Source organism: Sciurus vulgaris, assembly GCF_902686455.1.
Source record: "Sciurus vulgaris genome assembly, chromosome: 2".
Classification (NCBI taxonomy): Eukaryota; Metazoa; Chordata; class Mammalia; order Rodentia; family Sciuridae; genus Sciurus; species Sciurus vulgaris.
In genome coordinates this window covers 164,743,403-164,762,914 of record NC_136462.1, presented here as the reverse complement: position 1 = coordinate 164,762,914, position 19,512 = coordinate 164,743,403, and the positions used below count along the sequence as shown (strand labels likewise).

The 19,512-nt window shown below is 34.1% G+C and overlaps 1 protein-coding gene across 8 annotated transcripts in view; it reads left to right on the top strand.

The window, feature by feature from the left end:
- MACROD2 (mono-ADP ribosylhydrolase 2) overlaps positions 1-19,512 on the top strand; it is a 2,108,743-nt gene that overhangs the window by 214,825 nt on the left and 1,874,406 nt on the right. The window contains exon 4 of one of the 8 annotated variants that reach the window (XM_079128512.1): positions 4,615-5,773. The exons of 6 other annotated variants lie outside the window; for them this stretch is intronic. In XM_079128512.1, coding sequence (XP_078984638.1) covers positions 4,615-4,799 — 185 coding nt within the window. In that variant the 3' untranslated portion in view covers positions 4,800-5,773. Of the gene's footprint in view, positions 1-3,901; positions 5,774-19,512 lie in introns of those variants that run through there. One more of the 8 variants, XM_079128514.1, reaches the window with a different exon arrangement.

The following is a 19,512-nucleotide window of genomic DNA, read 5'->3' as shown; positions in this document are numbered from 1 at the left end:
CATTGTCTGTTACTATCCACATATCAGAGAGAACATTCAGCCTTGGGATTGGCTTATTTGACTTAGCGTGATAGTCTCCAGACCCATCCATTTAATGGCAAATGCCATAATTTCATTCTTCTTTATGGTTGAGTAATATTCCAATGACATTTTCTTTATCCATTCATCTTTTGAAGGGCACCTAGGTTGGTTCCATAGCTTAGCTATTGTGAATTGAGCTACTATAAACATTGATGTGGCTATGTCATTATAGTATGCTGATTTTAAGGTCTTTGGGTATATACTGAGGAATGAGATAACTGGGTTAAATGGTGGTTCTCTTCCAAATTTTCTGAGAAATTTCCATTCCATACTGCTTTCCATGACAAGTAGTAAGATTAATAGATTCTTCTTGAAGTCCTACCGCAGAAATATTAAGGGCTTAGATTTGTAGAGATTTGAGTCATCCCACTAGGAAATGAATCTATCAGGAAATATTTCTTTTCTTTTCTTTTTTTTAGGAAATGTTTCTGACATCAAATTCAAGGTACAGTCTGTGTATTTGTGTGCCTTCTGTGTACCTGAATGCAGTTTCACCTAAGTAGAAATAAGGCTTTGCTTTCCATTTATATTTTTTTATGTTGAAAATTGTTGTGTTGATGTATGGTTATAGCTGAATTAGGAGAATTTTGGACACTGTCTAGAGATTCTAGACTTAAAGTAGAGAGGATCTATATTATCAATCCTGGATGTAGTTGCTTCAGGTGAATTTTGGTAAAGTCCTTTTGGGGAGAGTAATGATTATATGTAGACTAGTTGGATTATAGGGTCTTTGGTTACATTGGATTATCTCCCTTTTCGGGGGGGGGAGTGATTTATATTGACCATGTGACTATGTAGTTGGATTAGAGGCATCTTTGGATATACAGGAATAGGGGGGTGTTCATGTATGCTGCTAGGACAAGGACTGGCATATTTTGGGAACCTTTGGGGGCAGTGTTCAGTATATATACATTTTCTTTTGGGACTTTCCCAAAACCAAGGGTGAGAGTTCTGTTGGCTGCATTGATGACATGTAGTTTTGAATATATTGCACAACTGAAGAACTCAAGAGCTGATAAAAGCTGGGCTACTTAGATTTTCTATTACGAAATTTAAAATTTGAAATCTAGTAGTTAAGTAGTGCTACAAGGAATAGATAAACAGATTCCTACTTTGGAGTTAGTAAGAGCTCATTTGGTTTCTGCTTTCCCAAAAGTAGTTGTTATTCTCTGTGCCTTTCCTCAGCATTCCAATTCTATTCATTTCCATTAAGTTCTATCAATAAATTGCCCTGTTTATGCTGATTAGAAGTTTTTTTTTTTTTTTTTTTTTTCCTGTTTCTCTGGTCATATAAGTAAGATAGTATGAACCTCAAAAAGGACTCAATACTTGAATTCTAATAATAGAATAAAGAACTAGAAGTGGCACTAAGGGACAAGAAACATATTGATCCCTGCTCAAAGTGGAAGGAAAAATGTCTTTTATGAGAAAGAGAGTGGGGAGGGATATGACTTTGCAAAAGATAGTTCTCAGGTAATATGAGGATATAGAAGCAGTGTCAGAACCTAAGGTTAAGGATGTTACTTAGTGCACTCACAAAAGATTTAGGATTCTTAGAGGAATAGAGAAGAGCTTACATAATAGACAATAAATATTTTTTGAATATGGAAATGAATAAATGGAGGAGAATGAAACTTTCAGTGAAGAATGCTATGTGCTACAATTGGCTTGTGCTCCCCAAATTATAGGTCACTCAAATAATCACTTCCCCAGAGCAAAACTGCAGAGCTACCATTCTATTTGGGGCCATGTACTCTCCCCTGACAACTCATTCTTGATCAGAACTATTTTAGTAAGGAGGTATAGTTAGAGAAGTTTCACTATCTTTGATTTTTTAGAGAGCAGCATTTTAAGTTCTATGTTTGTTCCCTCTTTGAAGGCCTAGGAGCCATGCACATTTTTCTATGATCTCCTCAACCAATGCCCCCACCCCAACAAGAGTCTGAGAAATGTAGTCTACATTGTGCCCAGGAAAAAAACACTATATATAAACTAACAATTTTCATCTCATTATCCAGAGTTCACTCTCTCTTCAGAAATTCTGATATATACAAGTTTATTGTACAGTATTTTGAAGAAAAGAAAATTGGTGACATTGCCTTTCTTCACAGTTCCTATGAATCCCGTGACTTAAAATTGGGGGAAGGAAATTAATAGATTTCAATCAGCTAAATTATATACATCTACCTTTTGTTCCCCCCTTCAGTCTTGGGGATAAAGCCCAGTGCCTTGTCCATGCTAGGCAAACATCTACCACTGAGCCACATCCCCAGCCACTCTTATTTACTTATTTTAAATTTTGAGATGAAATCTTGTTAAGTTGCCTAGGCTGGCCTCAAACTTGCCATCTTTCTGCCTCAATCTCCCATGTACCTGGAATTATAGGTGTACAACACTAGACCCAGCCACACATGCTGTTTGCCACATACTCAGAATTACTGAAGCCATTTTTCATATTCAGTACTTGTTATCAAGTTGTAAAATCCTAAGATAACAATCATAAAACAGTTTTAGGACCCAGAAAGATAAATCAAGTTTGACTTTGCAGGTTAGGAGTAAATAATGCAGTGAGTTGAAATCAGAGAAATTACAAGGAAGATAGAAAGTGGGCTAATGGCTGGGGGTAGAATCGAGATAGGAAGCCGAGAGTAGGAACCAATATAGGCACCCAATGAGAGAGAAGAACTTGGAGGCCAAATGCCTTATTCAGCAGGACTTTGAATACACTTCTTGCTGGGCACTAGTGGAACCCATAGTGTGGACAACCTACAGAGAAGAAAGCTGGTAACAGACTTACCTAGCAGGAAGCAGGTTTGAAGGGATAGAGCTCTTACATAGCATGTGTTGAGAAGAACTTTCATAATAACTCAAGATTAGCAATTAGACTCCTGGTGGCTTTTGGATTTGAAGTTACTATGTTACAAAGTTGGTAATTCATTGGGAATACAATAAAATATAAGATTATTCACATTTATTTTCTGTCTACTATAATTATTGAAATTGGGATGAGATTAAATTTTCAGGTGTACAAAATGCAATTAAAGTCATTTCTGTGCTCAATAAGACCAGTACAAGTATAACTCAGTCAAAGGAAAAGAAATTCTATATTTCAGTGGTGCTTGAGGGCTATAAAATATAAAAATATTTTTCAGATGACTAGCTGATTGGAGACTCTTAAGCAAGTATGGAAACATTAACTCTAAGAACACAAAGTATAGTACACCTTGTAAAGAGAGGGAAATGTTTGTGATTATATTTTTAGTCAAGACTTTTTAAATGAAATTTCAAAACTGTAAGCTTGGTTCATACCAATATGGAATGTGTGCATCCAATTTTGCAGTTTTATAAGATGAGGGATGAAAGTAATGAAGCAGGATAGAGTAGTTAGCAACAGCGCTTCTAGAGTCAGAACAGCGCTCAGATCCTTAATCTTTCCCTTACTAGTTTTGTGACTTTGGACAATTTTGTTCTCCTTTATAAACCTCTGTTACCATCTGTAAAATAGAGATGCCCATATTCAAAGATTGAAAAATCAGTGGTCTCTCTTTATTTTCTTTTGGTAGCTCATTTGACAGCAAAACCTGATGTGAACTAAAAAGAAGATATTTACAGCCTTTATTGCATCATTGTAAATTTTGTGGCAGAAATATTAATAAGTTTGATGAATATATGTTACCCCAGGCCCCATTCAGAGTGAATGCTGGATAGCTTTCATCTAGCCCTCTAGACTTACTCTTTCTTTCTTCACTTATCTATGTGCCTAGAAGCCTGGCCTTGTACAGTCTGTATTTAGGTTTCCTATTGTCTGCTTTCTCATTAGTTTGGTCAGTGGAAATCACTGGCAAGAAATTGGAGTGAGGGAGAAGACTGAAGCTCCCTTCAGGAGGAGCCATCCTAGCATGTCTCCCGATTGAAAGGTCTCAACATCTTAGAGGTATCACTCCTCACAAGCCTCTTAATCTCCAGCTTTTAGTAATAGCTCCATTTCTTTACTCCTCTGGCCCAGAAGTCATATAAGTCACTGCAAGCTTCTGGTTTCCCAGCTATCAAAACGATCCTTGATTTCTCTATGTCTTGCCTACACCTTTGATAACAGTGTCTTTGATAAATTTTTCTCAAATTATCCTAATTTGGACACATCACCTACTTCTTTCTGGGACTCTGAAAGTTTCAGAGTGTCACTTAATTTATGAAATATTTACAGAGTTACCTTCTAAATGCACATATAGTCATGTTAATATATGCATTTTAATATTCTGAAACACAGTGCTTCAATGCGTTTGGATAAAGGTGGATCTGTATTCCAAAGGTATTAGCATAGAAGTTATACCAGACTTCATATATCTTTACTGTTCAAAAAAATCCTATTGATATTTAAACACATAGTATTTAAATAGTCTACAGATTAACACCACCAGTACCAGAGAAAATGATCAGAGTTCTACCAATTTAAATAAGTCCTCCAAAGTGGGGACCATTTTTGGAAAGCAGTTTCACAGTTATAATAAACTTCCTTTTGTTATTTTTCTTAAGGGGAAAGAAGATACAGCAAGATTAGATCTCAATTCCTCTTGATTACTTTTTCATCAATAAAAGGAACTTCTCATGATGCCCCAAGGTACCTTAGAAGAGAATTCCCAGATGGTAGCACTAACATAATTTTATTTAGATTATTTTACCTTCCTCAATGCTTCAAGAAAAATAAACTCAGTTTTTGAATTTTTTAAAATAACTTTATTTTCCTTACTTATTTATCTACTTATTTATTTATTTTAATGCAGTGCTGAAGATCAAACCCAGTGCCTCCCACATGTAAGCCACGTGCTCTACCACTGAGCCACAACCCCAGCCCAGCTTTTGAATTTTTGCTAGTGTATAAATTACAAATTTTCTAGGTGGCAATTGTGTGGTATAAGGAACAAGGAATTTGGAGTCAAGGAGCCTGGTATGGGTCTCAGCTGTTATTGTACCTGAGTCACTTTGAGCTTGTGACTTGATTTCTGTGATCCTTGCCTCTAATTAAAATTGGGGTAAAAACACATGCTTGTCAGGATCAAGAGGACTAAGTTGAATAACTACAAATAATCTTGTGTGAACCTGAGCTCATAGGAAGAGCTCGAGTGTTAATCTCAAGTTTGTGAATGCAACTACTTGGTAGAGAATGGTGTTTTCCTGGGGTTGGTCAGTGACTACAGCTATGTGAATGATGATGTGGCATTTGGATTTCTCATGGACTGATCAGAGACTCTGAATTCTACATGTGAAAGCCATGACTGATTAGAGGATGCTGCCAGTATACATCGCCATCACAACAGAATGGGTATGGAGTGGTTCATGTGAATTTTACTAGAGAACTGAACAGAATGAGTATTTTCTTATTTGTTTGTAACCACACATTTAATTTATGCTTCCATTAATGCACAAATATTATATTTAGCACTTTAATATTGACATTTATAGATATGAATCAACACATTCAGCCTACAAATTGTATCATACAGATGTGATATTATCATACTTCACTATAGTAAGTTTCAGTCTTTCCAATAAAATACCCTAACCACTTTCGGCAAATGAGAAGATTAGCATGAAGACTTCCATGACATAAAGCTGAACAATTGCTTGAGGTGGGCCACATAATTGACTCTGAGCTACTAGTAAATGAGGAAACAAACAACTCATCAAACAAAGAGTCAAGCATAAGATTCCTAGGATTCGTAGTTGCTTCCTGGTAGCAAGACCCAGAATAAATTTAAACCCAAGCATAGCATAGCATGGAGCCTTTTTGAAAAAAATAGTTCTGTGAAAGTTCTTGTATCTTACTGGGGATATAACTTTGAATAGTGATGATGGAATGATAAGGGATAATTGTCTTTTGACTCAGTTTTTATTAATTATAAGATTTAGTAATCAACTCTTTCTGGTTTGGGAGAGCTCAGGAACAATATGGGTTTAAAAGTTTTTCTTTGGCAGTCAAAATAAACTATTGCATTTAAAATTAATTGAAATCTATGATTATGATTATTAAGATAAACTGATATTTCAAAATTAAATTAAAAGTTTTCTTTATTTTTCTACTATCATTCTTCTCCTCAAATTAATATTACATTTGAGAAGGCTAAAATGTTAAGATTAAAAGAAGTTATTAATAAAAGGAAGTACATTTAATGGGAATACAATTATTATCCAGTTCAAAGAAAATTTCATTGTGCCTCCCACTAATTGATGTTTTGTGCACCTACATGCCTTGCTTATCTTAAGATGGTTTGGCTTTAGGGGAAATATAAAAAAATAAGATACACACTTATCATTTAAAATAGGCCAAAGTTGAAGCATAAATAAATAGAGAATAATTAGAGTATGTGAAGTTAGTTGATTTTAAAATTGTGCTTATTAAAGTCTTTGTGATTTTTAGGGAAAATATTCCAGAGTTTGAGAAATTCTTAAGTCATTATCATGGTCATATTAATGTATTTTGTTCATTTTTTCCCCTTAGTATGTGTACTGCTGAAGGGAGCTTATGATCATACATGTACTGTAGTGTTAGCTACCCTGCATAAGGACTATGAAGACTGTTTGCAGGCTCAATGTCATAAAAACAAAATAAAACAAAACAAACAAAGCAGGGAGACCACCTAAGAACGTCCTCCTTCCAGGTGCCACCTCAGGCTCAGTTTCTCTTTGCTAGTATAGATTCCCCAGGTAGTTTTAAATTTCTTTTTCTTCAGAGTTTATAGTTCTTATTTTTTGACCTTAATGGAAGCAGGCATTATCACATCTCTGCCTAAACTCCTAAAAGCTTTTGAAATGAAGGCATTTAATTTTCATTCTGCACTTAATCTATTATAATCTTAGCTGGTTTTGCTTGGTAGGTTACACAGCAATCAATGTTCTGATAAACATTTCTACATGTGTAGATGATATAGATATTGTCACTTTAGGACACATTTTATATGAGCTGCCAAACATAATACTAATTTTATATTAGCTGCCAAACAATAATACTAATTTTTCATTCTTTTCATCTTTTAATGAGAGTGAAACTATTTTTCGTTATACGTTTACTAAAGTTGGCTGTGAATGGGCTTTGCTTTGCAATGAGAGAATCTTGATTCTAATCCCACTCTTCTATGTAACTTCAATTTTTTTCTGCTTTAGTTTCTTTATTTGTAAAAGACAGTTATAGTACTGTTTTGCTATAGTGCTGATTTGAAATCATGCATATTCAAGGAGATGATGAAGGTGCTTGGTAAATAATAGGTGTCCTATAAAAGGTATTGTGTACTTGTTTGATGCTACCTCCTGACTTATTCTAGTTCTTAGATCAGAGGAACTGGAGTTTTTGCTTTGTAATTCAGCTGTTGGGTTTTTGAAAGAAATTGAGAAGTATTTTGGAAAACAGATTGGAGTTTATCTCTGAATTATTAAATTAAGTCCTTTTAATGTTTCAAAGGCAAATTTAGCTTTTGGAGCCACAAAAAAGAAGTAAGGATAAGTGATATTGTTTTAGATGCTCAGATATTTGTATAGGTTTTGTTTGCTCACATGAAGAATGGGTGGCAAGTCTCAGCAGTGTGTGCAGTCTTGAGGGATCATATGGGCCAGAAAGTACACAAATCTTAATTTCAAATATGTCTGAAATGGTTTATTGATTATTGACTCTATGTCAGACCCTATCTTGATATGGTATGGGAGACAAAGATGAAGAAGGCATGGTTCTTTTTCCTTGAGACTGTCATGCAGTTGGATAATAGCTCTAGGAAACTGAGGTGAGGGCTATATGGAATAGAAAAGAATTTGCTCCAAATTATTGGTATTGGGACTGTATTAGTCAGGGTCCTCTAGAGGAATAGAACCAACAAGATATGTATACACAGAGAAATTTATTTTAAGGAATTGACTCACATCACTGTGGAGGCTTGATAAAACCAAAATCAGCAGGAAATGCCAGTAGGATGGAGACCTGTAGAAAAATTGCAGTTTTAGGCAGTCTATTGGCAGAATTCCCTCTTTGGGAGAGGGGTGAGCCTTTCCTAATAAGGCCTTCAGTTGATTAGATGAGGTCCACTTACATTAGGGAGATTAATCAGCTTTACTCGAAGTCTACTGATTTAAAAGCTAATATCTTCTGAAAACTACCTTCACAAACCAAATATCTAGGTGTCCTGGCCTAGGCAAATTGCCACATAAAATTAACCACTATAGGATCTTGTTCTAGGAGTTTACCTTGAACCCCACAGCAGATGTAAGCTTATATGGTGCTGCAGCTCTGGGCCATATGCCTTCATCATTCATTCACTTCTGTTCTTATTTTGTTCATGCCTACTGTTTTAAGCCTACTTTGATGGTTGGTACTTCTGAGACTATGTCCATCTGACCACACCCTTAACCTCACTCTTGACAACATTTGTGCCCTTTTGCAAACTTCTACTTGGTCTATTCTTGGAACCCTCTGATCTACCTTGATTCCAGTCTTCTGGGATCTTCTAGTTTCCTGCACAGTCAAATTACTCTATGGATCCCTGATCTGAGTCAGGAACTAATAACTCCTATGGGACCATTAGTGTCTTGATAATGTAATCTCTTTTCTTTAGTTTTATATATTATCTAGAAGTTATTTGGCTTCTAGAATTCTTTTATTATAAATTTTAGATTCTTTTTGTCTTTACTAACAGTTTTCACAGAATATAGTGTCTAATTTGTCATATATATATATATATATATATATAAAATTTCTTTTTTGGTCTGAGTTCATTTATTGCAAAACTGCTCTTGTCCTCTTTGTTCTCTCACTAGTATTTTGTGTGGAGGACTAATTATTAAATATACTGCCTTTCTTTTGATAATTGAATGTGTGTGGTATTTATGACCTGCAGACCAACGTCTTACTTTGCTCCATTATGCCTTTTATTCTCAGGGGCCTGTGGTTTTCAAATGCCACTGTTTTGAATAGCTGTCTGTAGAGTTGTTACCATGGTGCTTGGATTCTGTAAACTAGCCATCCTACCTGATATCATATTCCAGTGAGTGCTGTGCTTGCTGTTCAGCATTTCACATTGCATCTGATTTCCTGGGATTAAATTCCAGATGTTATTTTGTAGCTTGCCATCTGCCTGTTTGGAGTAATTTTCTTTCATAGGTCAGATGTGTGTTCATCAACATTTTCAAATCTCATTTATTAAATCTCCACTTGTTGGTATGTTTTTTTTCTCTAATAGTAGAATAATTTATTTTCCTCAGAATAATCTCAGGGTGAAACACATAATTCAAACTTAAGAACTATATCAAATGATTTCATTGGTAGTATTTTAGTAGCTTGGAATATTAAAGAAAAGATGTACATATTCTGCTTTGAAAGGACAAATTTGAATCAGAAGGCTTTTAGTCTATAAACATAAGAACTTTAAAAAACACATGAGACATATTATGGAAACAATAAAATCTGATTCATCTAATAGCTTGTTCTGACATTTATTCTTATTTTTCTATGATATATATTAATGTGTAGTTATTCTTTTTGAAAAAGTATATTCATTTCATTTTAAGTGTACTTAGCTTTTCAAATATGATTCCCACAACCTCCTGTGTATTATAAAAAAATGACTACTAAAACAGTTTCGTTTTGAAGTACAACCCTTGGAATTTTCAGATCAATATCACCTTTTAAGCCTTTAATGCAACCTTATGTATGTCAATCAAATCACAAATGTAGGGTGCTAAGTTAGAAACTACTTGATTTCAGTACAATTACAATAATCTATCAATATTTCAAAACACAAGCTTTTGTTATGAGATTCCATATGGGTATTGATTTCAATTTTCTGTGTTAACATGAAAAGCAAATGGTCTCAATTTTAGTTGATCCAAAATAGTTTTTAAGGTAGTCGTTTGAAACTTAGAATGCTTTTTCTAAAAACAAACAAACACCCAACAACAGCAAATAAAACTATTGTCATAAATGGCAGGTTCCCAGATTCACAAAATCCTACTCAAAACCATAATGTCACTGAAAATAATATTCTAATTGTGGCTATTACTTCTTAATTTCCTGAAACCACTCTGAGCCTGGGTACTTTTTTGTATGTGTTTCTCTGGCACATGAATGTGAGTGGGAATGTGAGTTTGGTTATGGTGGATAAACTGTATGTGTGTGGTTAGGGTAGAAGCAAGGGAAAATATTGTTGATTAGTTGTTCAGGAAAGTTGTGGATATGGACGTTCCATGGATTGGGAAGTGCCTAAGCATCAAGGAACGAACAGAGGAGAGAGTTACACCTCTAGGGTCTAGTAGCTGGAAATGGATCTAGTAGCTGGAGATGGTGACCCTCTTCTTAGTAGAGAACCTCAGAGGTTCTATAGGATCAATGATGGAGCAGTGGGGTGTGGCACCTGATCAGAGGTCTTGGTGATAGTAGCTATTGGTACGCACAGGATCTTTACAACTAAGTGTTTGTGAGCATATAATGTTTGCTAGAATTTTGATGCCAACTTTACATTTTTTAGGATCTGTTCATATAAGGCTTTGAAATTTCCTTTGTTTTATAATTAATTTAAATGTAAAGAATGGAGTCAATATTGCTAAGATGTCAGGTCTTCCAACTGTATATATCTAACATATGCCAAATGTAAATTGTAAAACGTAGAAGTAACCAAGTTGTCCTTTAATAGGTAAGTGTACACAAAAACTGTGGCACATTTTTGAAATGGACTGTTATTTTGTGATATAGAGAAATGAGCTATTAAGCCTTAAAAAGCCATGGAAGAACATGCATATGACCAACTGAAATAAAGGCAATCTGAAAAGGCAGTTTATATTGATTTCAACTCTTTATAACATTGTAGGAAAGGCAAAACTATAGACAGAGCGAAAAGGAGTTGAGGGGAATGATAAAAGGGTAGGTGGGTGGCATTCTTTAGGGTAGTAAAACTATTCTGTATGATATTGTAATAGTTGATGTCTACCATTATACATCTGGCAAATCCTGTAGAATTGTACAACACAATGAGTGAATCCTAATATAAACTGTGGACTTAGTAATAATGTTTCAATATTGGTTCATCAATAATAAATGTACCACACCAATGCAAGATGTTAACAATTAAAGCAACTGTGAGCCAAAGACAGGCAGTTTGTGGGAATTATGTACTTTCTGATCAATATTTCTGTGAATCTAAAGATGCACTATTAAGAAAAAAAAGCAATAATCAAACTCACAAAAAATGCATCAGTAGAAACATAATGGACTGGGAGTATGCTCAGTGGTAGAGTACATACTGAGTATGCTTGAAGCCTTTGGTTCAGTTCTCAGCACCACCAAAATAAACAAAAAACAAACTCGTGCTAATACATTCTTTTCAATTATTCCCCACTGACTTAATACTTGATTTTAAGCAATTTTGAAATGATATTTATGTAATTCTGGAACTTCCCAGGCATTTAAAATTGACTCTCAGTAGCAAATCTTTTGTTTAAAGAATCACTTCATTGTCCTTCTAAAATTGTTTAAGTTAAAAAGCACACACACACACACACACACACACACACACACACACAATTTTATTCCAAATACCTGCTCTTTTAAAAAGTTAAACTTCTTGAGAAATACTGCAACATTTCTGTATTTGTACTGTATTTTTAATGGCAATTTTCAACTTAGGTAGGTAGATTTGTAATTCACACTCTTACCTAAATTTCTAAATCAATTAATGCAGAATAAAATAAACTAATCAAAATGGGTAATACAGTCATGTTTTTAAATTTCATTACTCCTTAAATTTATACTTCAGGATTTTTATGTTATTCTTTTAGAAAATTGATAAATAACAGTTATCAAATATCTTTGAGGTGGTTGTTACATGTGTTAAGTAGAATTATTTCACAGTTTAAAACTTTCCCCAACTTAGCTATCTCTTGTATATTTCAATCCTTCATGATAATAGAAGGTGTGGTATTTCTGGCTTATTCATCAACTCTATTCCATTTGCTCCATTTGTAGACAAGCACAGGCACAGCCATCTACTGGTAAGTCCAACTGTAGTGGAGGTCCATTTCACTCTAGTTTTCTTCTTGATCTTTTATTCCAGATACCCACACAACCAATGTAGGACAGAGGAACAAAAAGTTGTCCTGTTGTAAGATTTCATTTATCTTATTAGCATGGTGGGTCATGCTGAATTTTAGATAAATGGCAGACTTAATTTTTCCCCCTTTTTTTTTTACAGAGTTTGTGAGGGTATTAGAGAATTTATATGAAGATTTGACTTTGGGCATCTTAAATATCTGGTTTGGTGAATCTGTTTTGAAAATCTGTGTCAAAATGTCTTCATTAATATCTTAAGTAAACATATATGATGCAATAATTTCATTTTTTAAAATTTGGTTTTCAATATATATTTTTTTCTTTTATTTATTTATTTATTTATTTTTTATTGTAAACAAATGGGATACATGTTGTTTCTCTGTTTGTACATGGAGTCAAGGCATACCATTTGTGTCATCATAAATTTACATAGAGTAATGTTGTTTGATTCATTCTGTTATTTTTCCCTTCCCCCCCACCCCTTCCACCCCTCTTTTCCCTCTATACAGTCCTTTCTTCCTCCATTCTTGCCACCCTCCTTAACCCTAACCCTAAACCTAACCCTAACCCTAACACTAACCCCTCCCACCCCCCATTATGTGTCATCCTCCACTTATTAGCGATATCACTCGTCCTTTGGCTTTTTGAGATTGGCTTATCTCACTTAGCATGATATTCTCCAGTTTCATCCATTTGCCTGCAAATGCCATAATTTTATTATTCTTTATGGCTGAGTAATATTCCATTGTATATATATATCACAGCTTCTTTATCCACTCATCAATTGAAGGGCATCTAGGTTGGTTCCACAGTCTGGCTATTGTGAATTGAGCAGCTATGAACATTGATGTGGCTGTATCTCTGTAGTATGCTGATTTTAAGTCCTTTGGGTATAGGCCAAGGAGTGGGATAGCTGGGTCAAATGGCGGGTCCATTCCAAGTTTTCTAAGGAATCTCCACACTGCTTTCCAGAGTGGCTGCACTAATTTGCAGCCCCAACAGCAATGTATGAGTGTACCTTTCTCCCCACATCTTCGCCAACACCTGTTGTTGCTCGTATTCTTGATAATCGACATTCTAATTGGGGTGAGATGAAATCTTAGGGTGGTTTTGATTTGCATTTCTCTTATTACTAGAGATGTTGAACATTTTTCCATATGTTTGTTGATTGCTTGTAGATCATCTTCTGTGAAGTGTCTATTCATTTCCTTCGCCCATTTGTCGACTGGATTATTTGAATTCTTAGAGTAGAGTTTTTTGAGTTCTTTATAGATTCTGGAGATTAGTGCTCTATCTGAAGTATGATTGGCAAAGATATTCTCCCACTCTGTAGGCTCTTTCTTCGCATTGCTGATAGTTTCCTTTGCTGAGAGAAAGCTTTTTAGTTTGAATCTATCCTAGTTATTGATTCTTGCTTTTATTTCTTGTGCTATGGGAGTCCTGTTAAGGAAGTCTGGTCCTAAGCCGACATGTTGAAGATCTGGACCTACTATTTCTTCTATAATCTGCAGGGTCTCTGGTCTGATTCCGAGGTCCTTAATCCATTTTGAGTTTAGTTTCGTACAAAGGTACCAAAAATATGCAATGGAGAAAAGATAGCCTCTTCAACAAATGGTGCTGGGAGAATCGGAAATCCATATGCGACAGAATGAAACTAAACCCATGTCTCTCAATATATTTTTAAAAACAACTGTTTTTCTTCCTTCTCATGATAACTCTTCATGTATTTAAAAATTATCAATGTGCCATTTTTTCGATGATTAACAATTTTTTTTATGTCTCCTTTTACAGTTTATTCCTCTTCCCCCCTTTTTTTATTGTTGTTCTTATCTCATGTCTTATCACATTTTTTTAGGTCTAGAACACTGAGGGAAAGAAGATTCCTAAACATTTAACTTTATTGTTAAAGTAATGCATTGTATATTATTCATTTATTCATTTATTAGATAAATAACAAGTTTCTGTTCTAGATACAGGGTATTGGTGTCAAATGAAGACACAATTTTTGTCTTCATGGAGCTTATAGTCTAGTAACATAAGAAAAAAGATACATAGATGAAATATAATTATAATTACTATTAAATACTGTTAAGAAATATAGAATAGGGTAAGGAGATAGAACTGGAAGTGGGAAGAGTGTTTTGAAAAGAGTGGTCAGAAATGAACTCTCTAAGGAGGTGCAATTTGACCTAAATAAGTAGGGGGCAAGCTGTGGGAGTCTGTATGACAGAAGAGTAATAGCATTACAGGGAACAGTAAATACAAAAGCCCTTAGGCATGAGCATGTTTGGCATTTTTGAGATACAGAAGAAGGCCATTGTACCTAGGACTAAACCAAGCTTTGGGGAAAAGCAGTAGGCAATAAAGTTGCATAAGTAAGCAAAGGCAAGATCATGTTAATATAGATTTCCACATTATGGTAAAAACTTTTGAGTTTATTCTAAGTGTAATGGGAAGCAATTGTAAAGTTTTGATCAAAGATGTATTATCTAATTTACATTTTGGAAAGATTTTCCTGCCTGCTATGTGGTGAAATAACCAGATACAGGAGGCAAGGGCAGAAACTGAGAAACTATTTAAGAGGCTATTTCATTTCTCCAGACAAGAGATAGTGGTCATCTTTTAAGAGGTTGCTCTTTTTTCTCTGTTGCATATTTTTTTCCTGTAGCATATGTGTGATGGTTAAGAGCCTGAATTCCATAGTCGGCCTGTCTAGGTTGAAATCCTGATGCTATCCCTTCCTAGCTATATGACTTTAGGCATGATATTTATCCTTCCCATGTTTCATTTACCAATCATTAATAAAATCGGTGTGATAGTACCTCAAATGTTATTGTGAAGATTACATAAATCAATTCACTGAAAGTACTTAGGGTAGTGTCTGACACATGGTAAGCATTCAGTATATATTCTTGATGATACTGATCAGATGTTGTTATTGTGAAATTTCACCAGAGGCTGAAGGTAATGACATAGTGCTTGTGACATTGTTAGCTCCAGAACCCTGTTTATTAGTGAACAGTAGGACTATCATGGCTACCTTACTGAAGGTCTTACTGAGTCCTAGAATTAAGTCTCTGAATGGTACTTTGTGGAGTTCAAGTTTAGTTATGCCTGTTTTATATATTTTTCCAGTAAGTACATATTTCCTGAAGGAAAATAGTGATAGTTTCAAACAAAAGTAGAAAGCTGTCTTAAATTAAAAATCACTTTATTTAATCACTTCAATTATTTTAGATGATTTAAGGTCTCAGTGGGTTTTTACTATGTTTTGTGTTCCATGTACTATGTTATTATATACTTGATTTGTCTGCAGATTGAATGGCTTCTGTTTTTCTATTTTTTTTTTATTTTACCCATATCACAATTGTCTTTCTCTCTGTACACACACACACACACACATGCATGCATGCATGCATGCATACACATGCACACCCTTCACAAATGAACAAACATACCAGCATACAAATTTTTAGACCTTGCCTTTTGACTGCATTCTTGTCAAAAGGCTCAATACTCCCAGAGTGGATGCAGCTGCCTCTCTCTTCTTTTGGGAGATCAGCATTACTCATCACCTCAAATATTGCTTCATGTCTCTGCTCATTATTTTGGATATGCAGGGCACTTAAAGATTTGCTATTTTAAATAAACTAGTTATGTTTGAAAATCAAATATAGGTTAAAGTAGTTATTTTTTTATCAACTTTTATTTTTTAGTTTATTTTTTTTTTAATATGAAAAGTTCACACTTTTTATAATTGATGCTTGGAACTTAGAAAAAGAACAGTATAAACAGAGGAGTCATATTGCTCTAGGCAGAATTAAAATGGTATCTAGTTATATAAGCCTATATAAAGTCACATGTTTAGACTAATATTTTCATATGTAGAAGGGATAAAATTTATATTATGAACAGCTATAGATTTTAATTTAGCCTAAAATCATACTAGAGAATATTTCAATTACAGTTCTCAAAATATGAAAGAGATATCGGTTGTATATTTAAATATTTTGCATAATTACATCTATTTTCCACATGCATGCACTCACATATACACATGCATACGTGTGCACGCACACACATGCACACACACAGACACTCACACACATATACATCCCTATTTTGTAGATTACAAAACAGAAGCACACAGTGGTTAAGTAACATGCACAAGCTCACACAGCTAGAGGACCGTGATTCAAACACTAGGCAGTAGTCTCCTGAGCACCTGCTCTGCATGCTAAACTATATTACCTCCCTTCATGACTAACATAACTCATTTTTCTCCCTTAAAATGCTTTGAAAGATATTATGAAAAAATACCTCATCCAGCTGTAGAGGAACAATCAACTACATATATTTTTGGAAATAATAAGGGAGTTGTTTTGCTCTATACATAGACTTCTACAAGTAGAGCAATTGCATAACATGGTCTATCTGTGTAAATTACACTTTTTTCACGATTCATTTAACTACTTGAATTTGGTATAATTTCCTTTCAACCTGAAGCACATCTGATGCAGATTTACTGGGACATTCACACTCTATTTTGGTTTTAGAAGCTGCAGACCTCATTTACAAGTGCATGAACAAGATAGCAATTTGGAATTGCCCTATCCTTTATAAGTTTAACTTTTCTTTTTTCCTGCAAAGAAAAATAATGTAAGAAAAATAATACCTATGGTACTATTGTTTTTATTATAACTGATATGCTGCTCATGGTTCAGCTAACCCACTGTTAAAGTTTTAAACTGGGAGACTTGATTGAAGATAAGAACCAAGTTATTTAGTATACCTGAACAAGTTTTCTATGAACTTGTTCATTCCCACTTGGAAATACACATTTTATTCCTTTCCTTTCCCTTCCCTTCTCTTCCTTTCCCTTCCCTTTCCTTTTTCCCTTCCTTCCTTCTTTCCTTCCTTCCTTCCTCTCTCTCTCTGCTTTTTTTTTTTTGTGATCTCTGAAAAGGAATCCAGGCACTTTTTTTTTTTTTTTTGAAGATTCAAGATATTTTATTAATAGCTACCAAAAACAGTAAGATAACTCAATTAGATTACCAAGTACAAAAATCAACATACAAAAATCAGTAGTTTTCATATATTCAAACAATCTTTTGGAAGATTTAATGGAAGAAAAGATTTCATATACAATAGTAACAAAAATGTTAATATGTCTGTCAATAAAAATGTGAGCCCTATTAAAAATAAAAATTAAAATACCACTGAAGGCAAAAAAAAGCCCTTCTACAAATAGAAGGACCATATTATTGTATAAATTAATTTGTAACTTTAACTAAATCTCAATGAAAACTTAACAGTTTTAAGCTATATCACCTGAGGCCAAATTCAGTGAAAAAAATAAATACAGAAGTGGAACCAGCACTAAAACACTTTAAGGCATTTTAAAAACCCTAAATAATTTAAGAGTATCATACTGGTCTATTAGCAAAACAGAATGGCCAGAAGTAAGTACACTCAGATACATATAGAAATTGAATGTATAAAGAGGACATCATCTCAAATCACTGGGAAAAAGAAGTAGTCGATAAATGTTATAGGGATAAGTAAAGTAATATCCCTGCCTTACCTCATATACCATGATAAATTTCATATGTACCAAAGATATTTTGTAAATAATACAACCATTACACAATAAGATGAAACTTGAAATTTTTTTCTGTACAAATCTGGAGTTAGCAAGAACTAACTGACCTTTCATGACTCAAAATCTGCAACTTATAAGTTATTTCACTGGTACTTTATGTTACATAAAAATCAATTTTTTAATGGAAAGAAGCATCATAAACAATCTTTTAAAACAAGACAATTGAGGGAGATATTTACAGCTCATATTCCCAAGAGCTATCCTTACTAACATGTAAATTGACAAAATCATAACCCTTTTGAAACATAGAAAAAGGAAATAAAATTTGCTATTAATAAACAAGATAGTTAACTTCACTCATTAAAAAAGAGAAATGTAAATTAAAACTGCAGATGAAAGACCACTTTTTTCTCTCTCCATTGGCAAAAATTCTAAGTTAGCTAACATACTGTATTGATAGAATTCTGAGATAAGAGAGCAAATGCAGGTAATGAATGATCATTCCAATAAACTGTTGAAAGAGCAACTACAGGAAGCAAAAGATCATTTTAACAAAGAGAGAGAGATTCTGAAAAACAAAAAACAAAAAACAAAAAACCAGAAATTCTTGAAATGAAGGAAACAATAAAAATGAAGGAAACCAAATAAAAAACTCAATACATAGTTAACTTATGAGAAGTTAACTTCTCAGACATAGACATGCTCTGTTAGCATGTGATATCTCAGTAATAGACATGCTAATTAGTTTCATTGTGGTAATCCTTTCACAATGTATACATGTTTCAAATTATCATGTTATAACCTTAAATGTGCACATTTTTATTCATCAACTGTACATAAGTAAGGTTGGAAAAACTTCAAAAAAAAAAATACAAAGTATCACCAACAGACTAGATCACTTGGAAGACAGAACCTCAGACAATGAAGACAAAATATTTCATCTTGACCAAACAGAGAAGATGGTAAGAAACCATGAGTGGAATCTCCAAGAACTATGGGATATCATGAAAAGACCAAATTTAAGAATTATCAGGATTGAGGAAGACACAAAGAAACAAATCAAAGGAATGAACAACCTATTCAATAAAATAATATCAGAAAATTTCTCAAACCTAAAGAATGAAATGGAAAATCAAATACAAGAGGCTTACAGAACACCAAATGTACAAAATTACAACAGATCCACACCAAGGCTTGTTATAATGAAAACACCTCACGTTCAAAATAAAGATAGAATACTAAAGGCTATGAGAGAAAAGCATCAGATTGCATATAGGGAGAAATGAATATGGATATCAGCAGATTTCTCAACCTAGACCTTAAAAGCTAGAAGGACCTGAAACCATATTTCAGGCTCAGAAAGAAAATGGATGCCAACCAAGAATCTTATACCCAGCAAAACTAACCTTCAGATTTGAAGACAAAATAAAATCTTTCCATGATAAATAAAAGTTGAAAGAATTTACAAATAGAAAGCCTGTGCTACAGAACAGTCTCAGCAAAATAGTTCATGAGGAGGAAATATGAAACAACAATGTAGGTCAGCAAAGGGAGGAACTACCCTAAAGGAAAAGCCAATGAAAGGAGAAACCAAGTCAAGTTAGGAACCAAAAATAAACCCAAATGACTGGGAATACAAATCACATCTCAGTAATAACCCTGAATGTTAATGGCCTAAACTCATCAATCAAAAGACAGACTGGCAGATTGGATTAAAAAGAAAGACCCAACAATATGCTGCCTGCAAGAG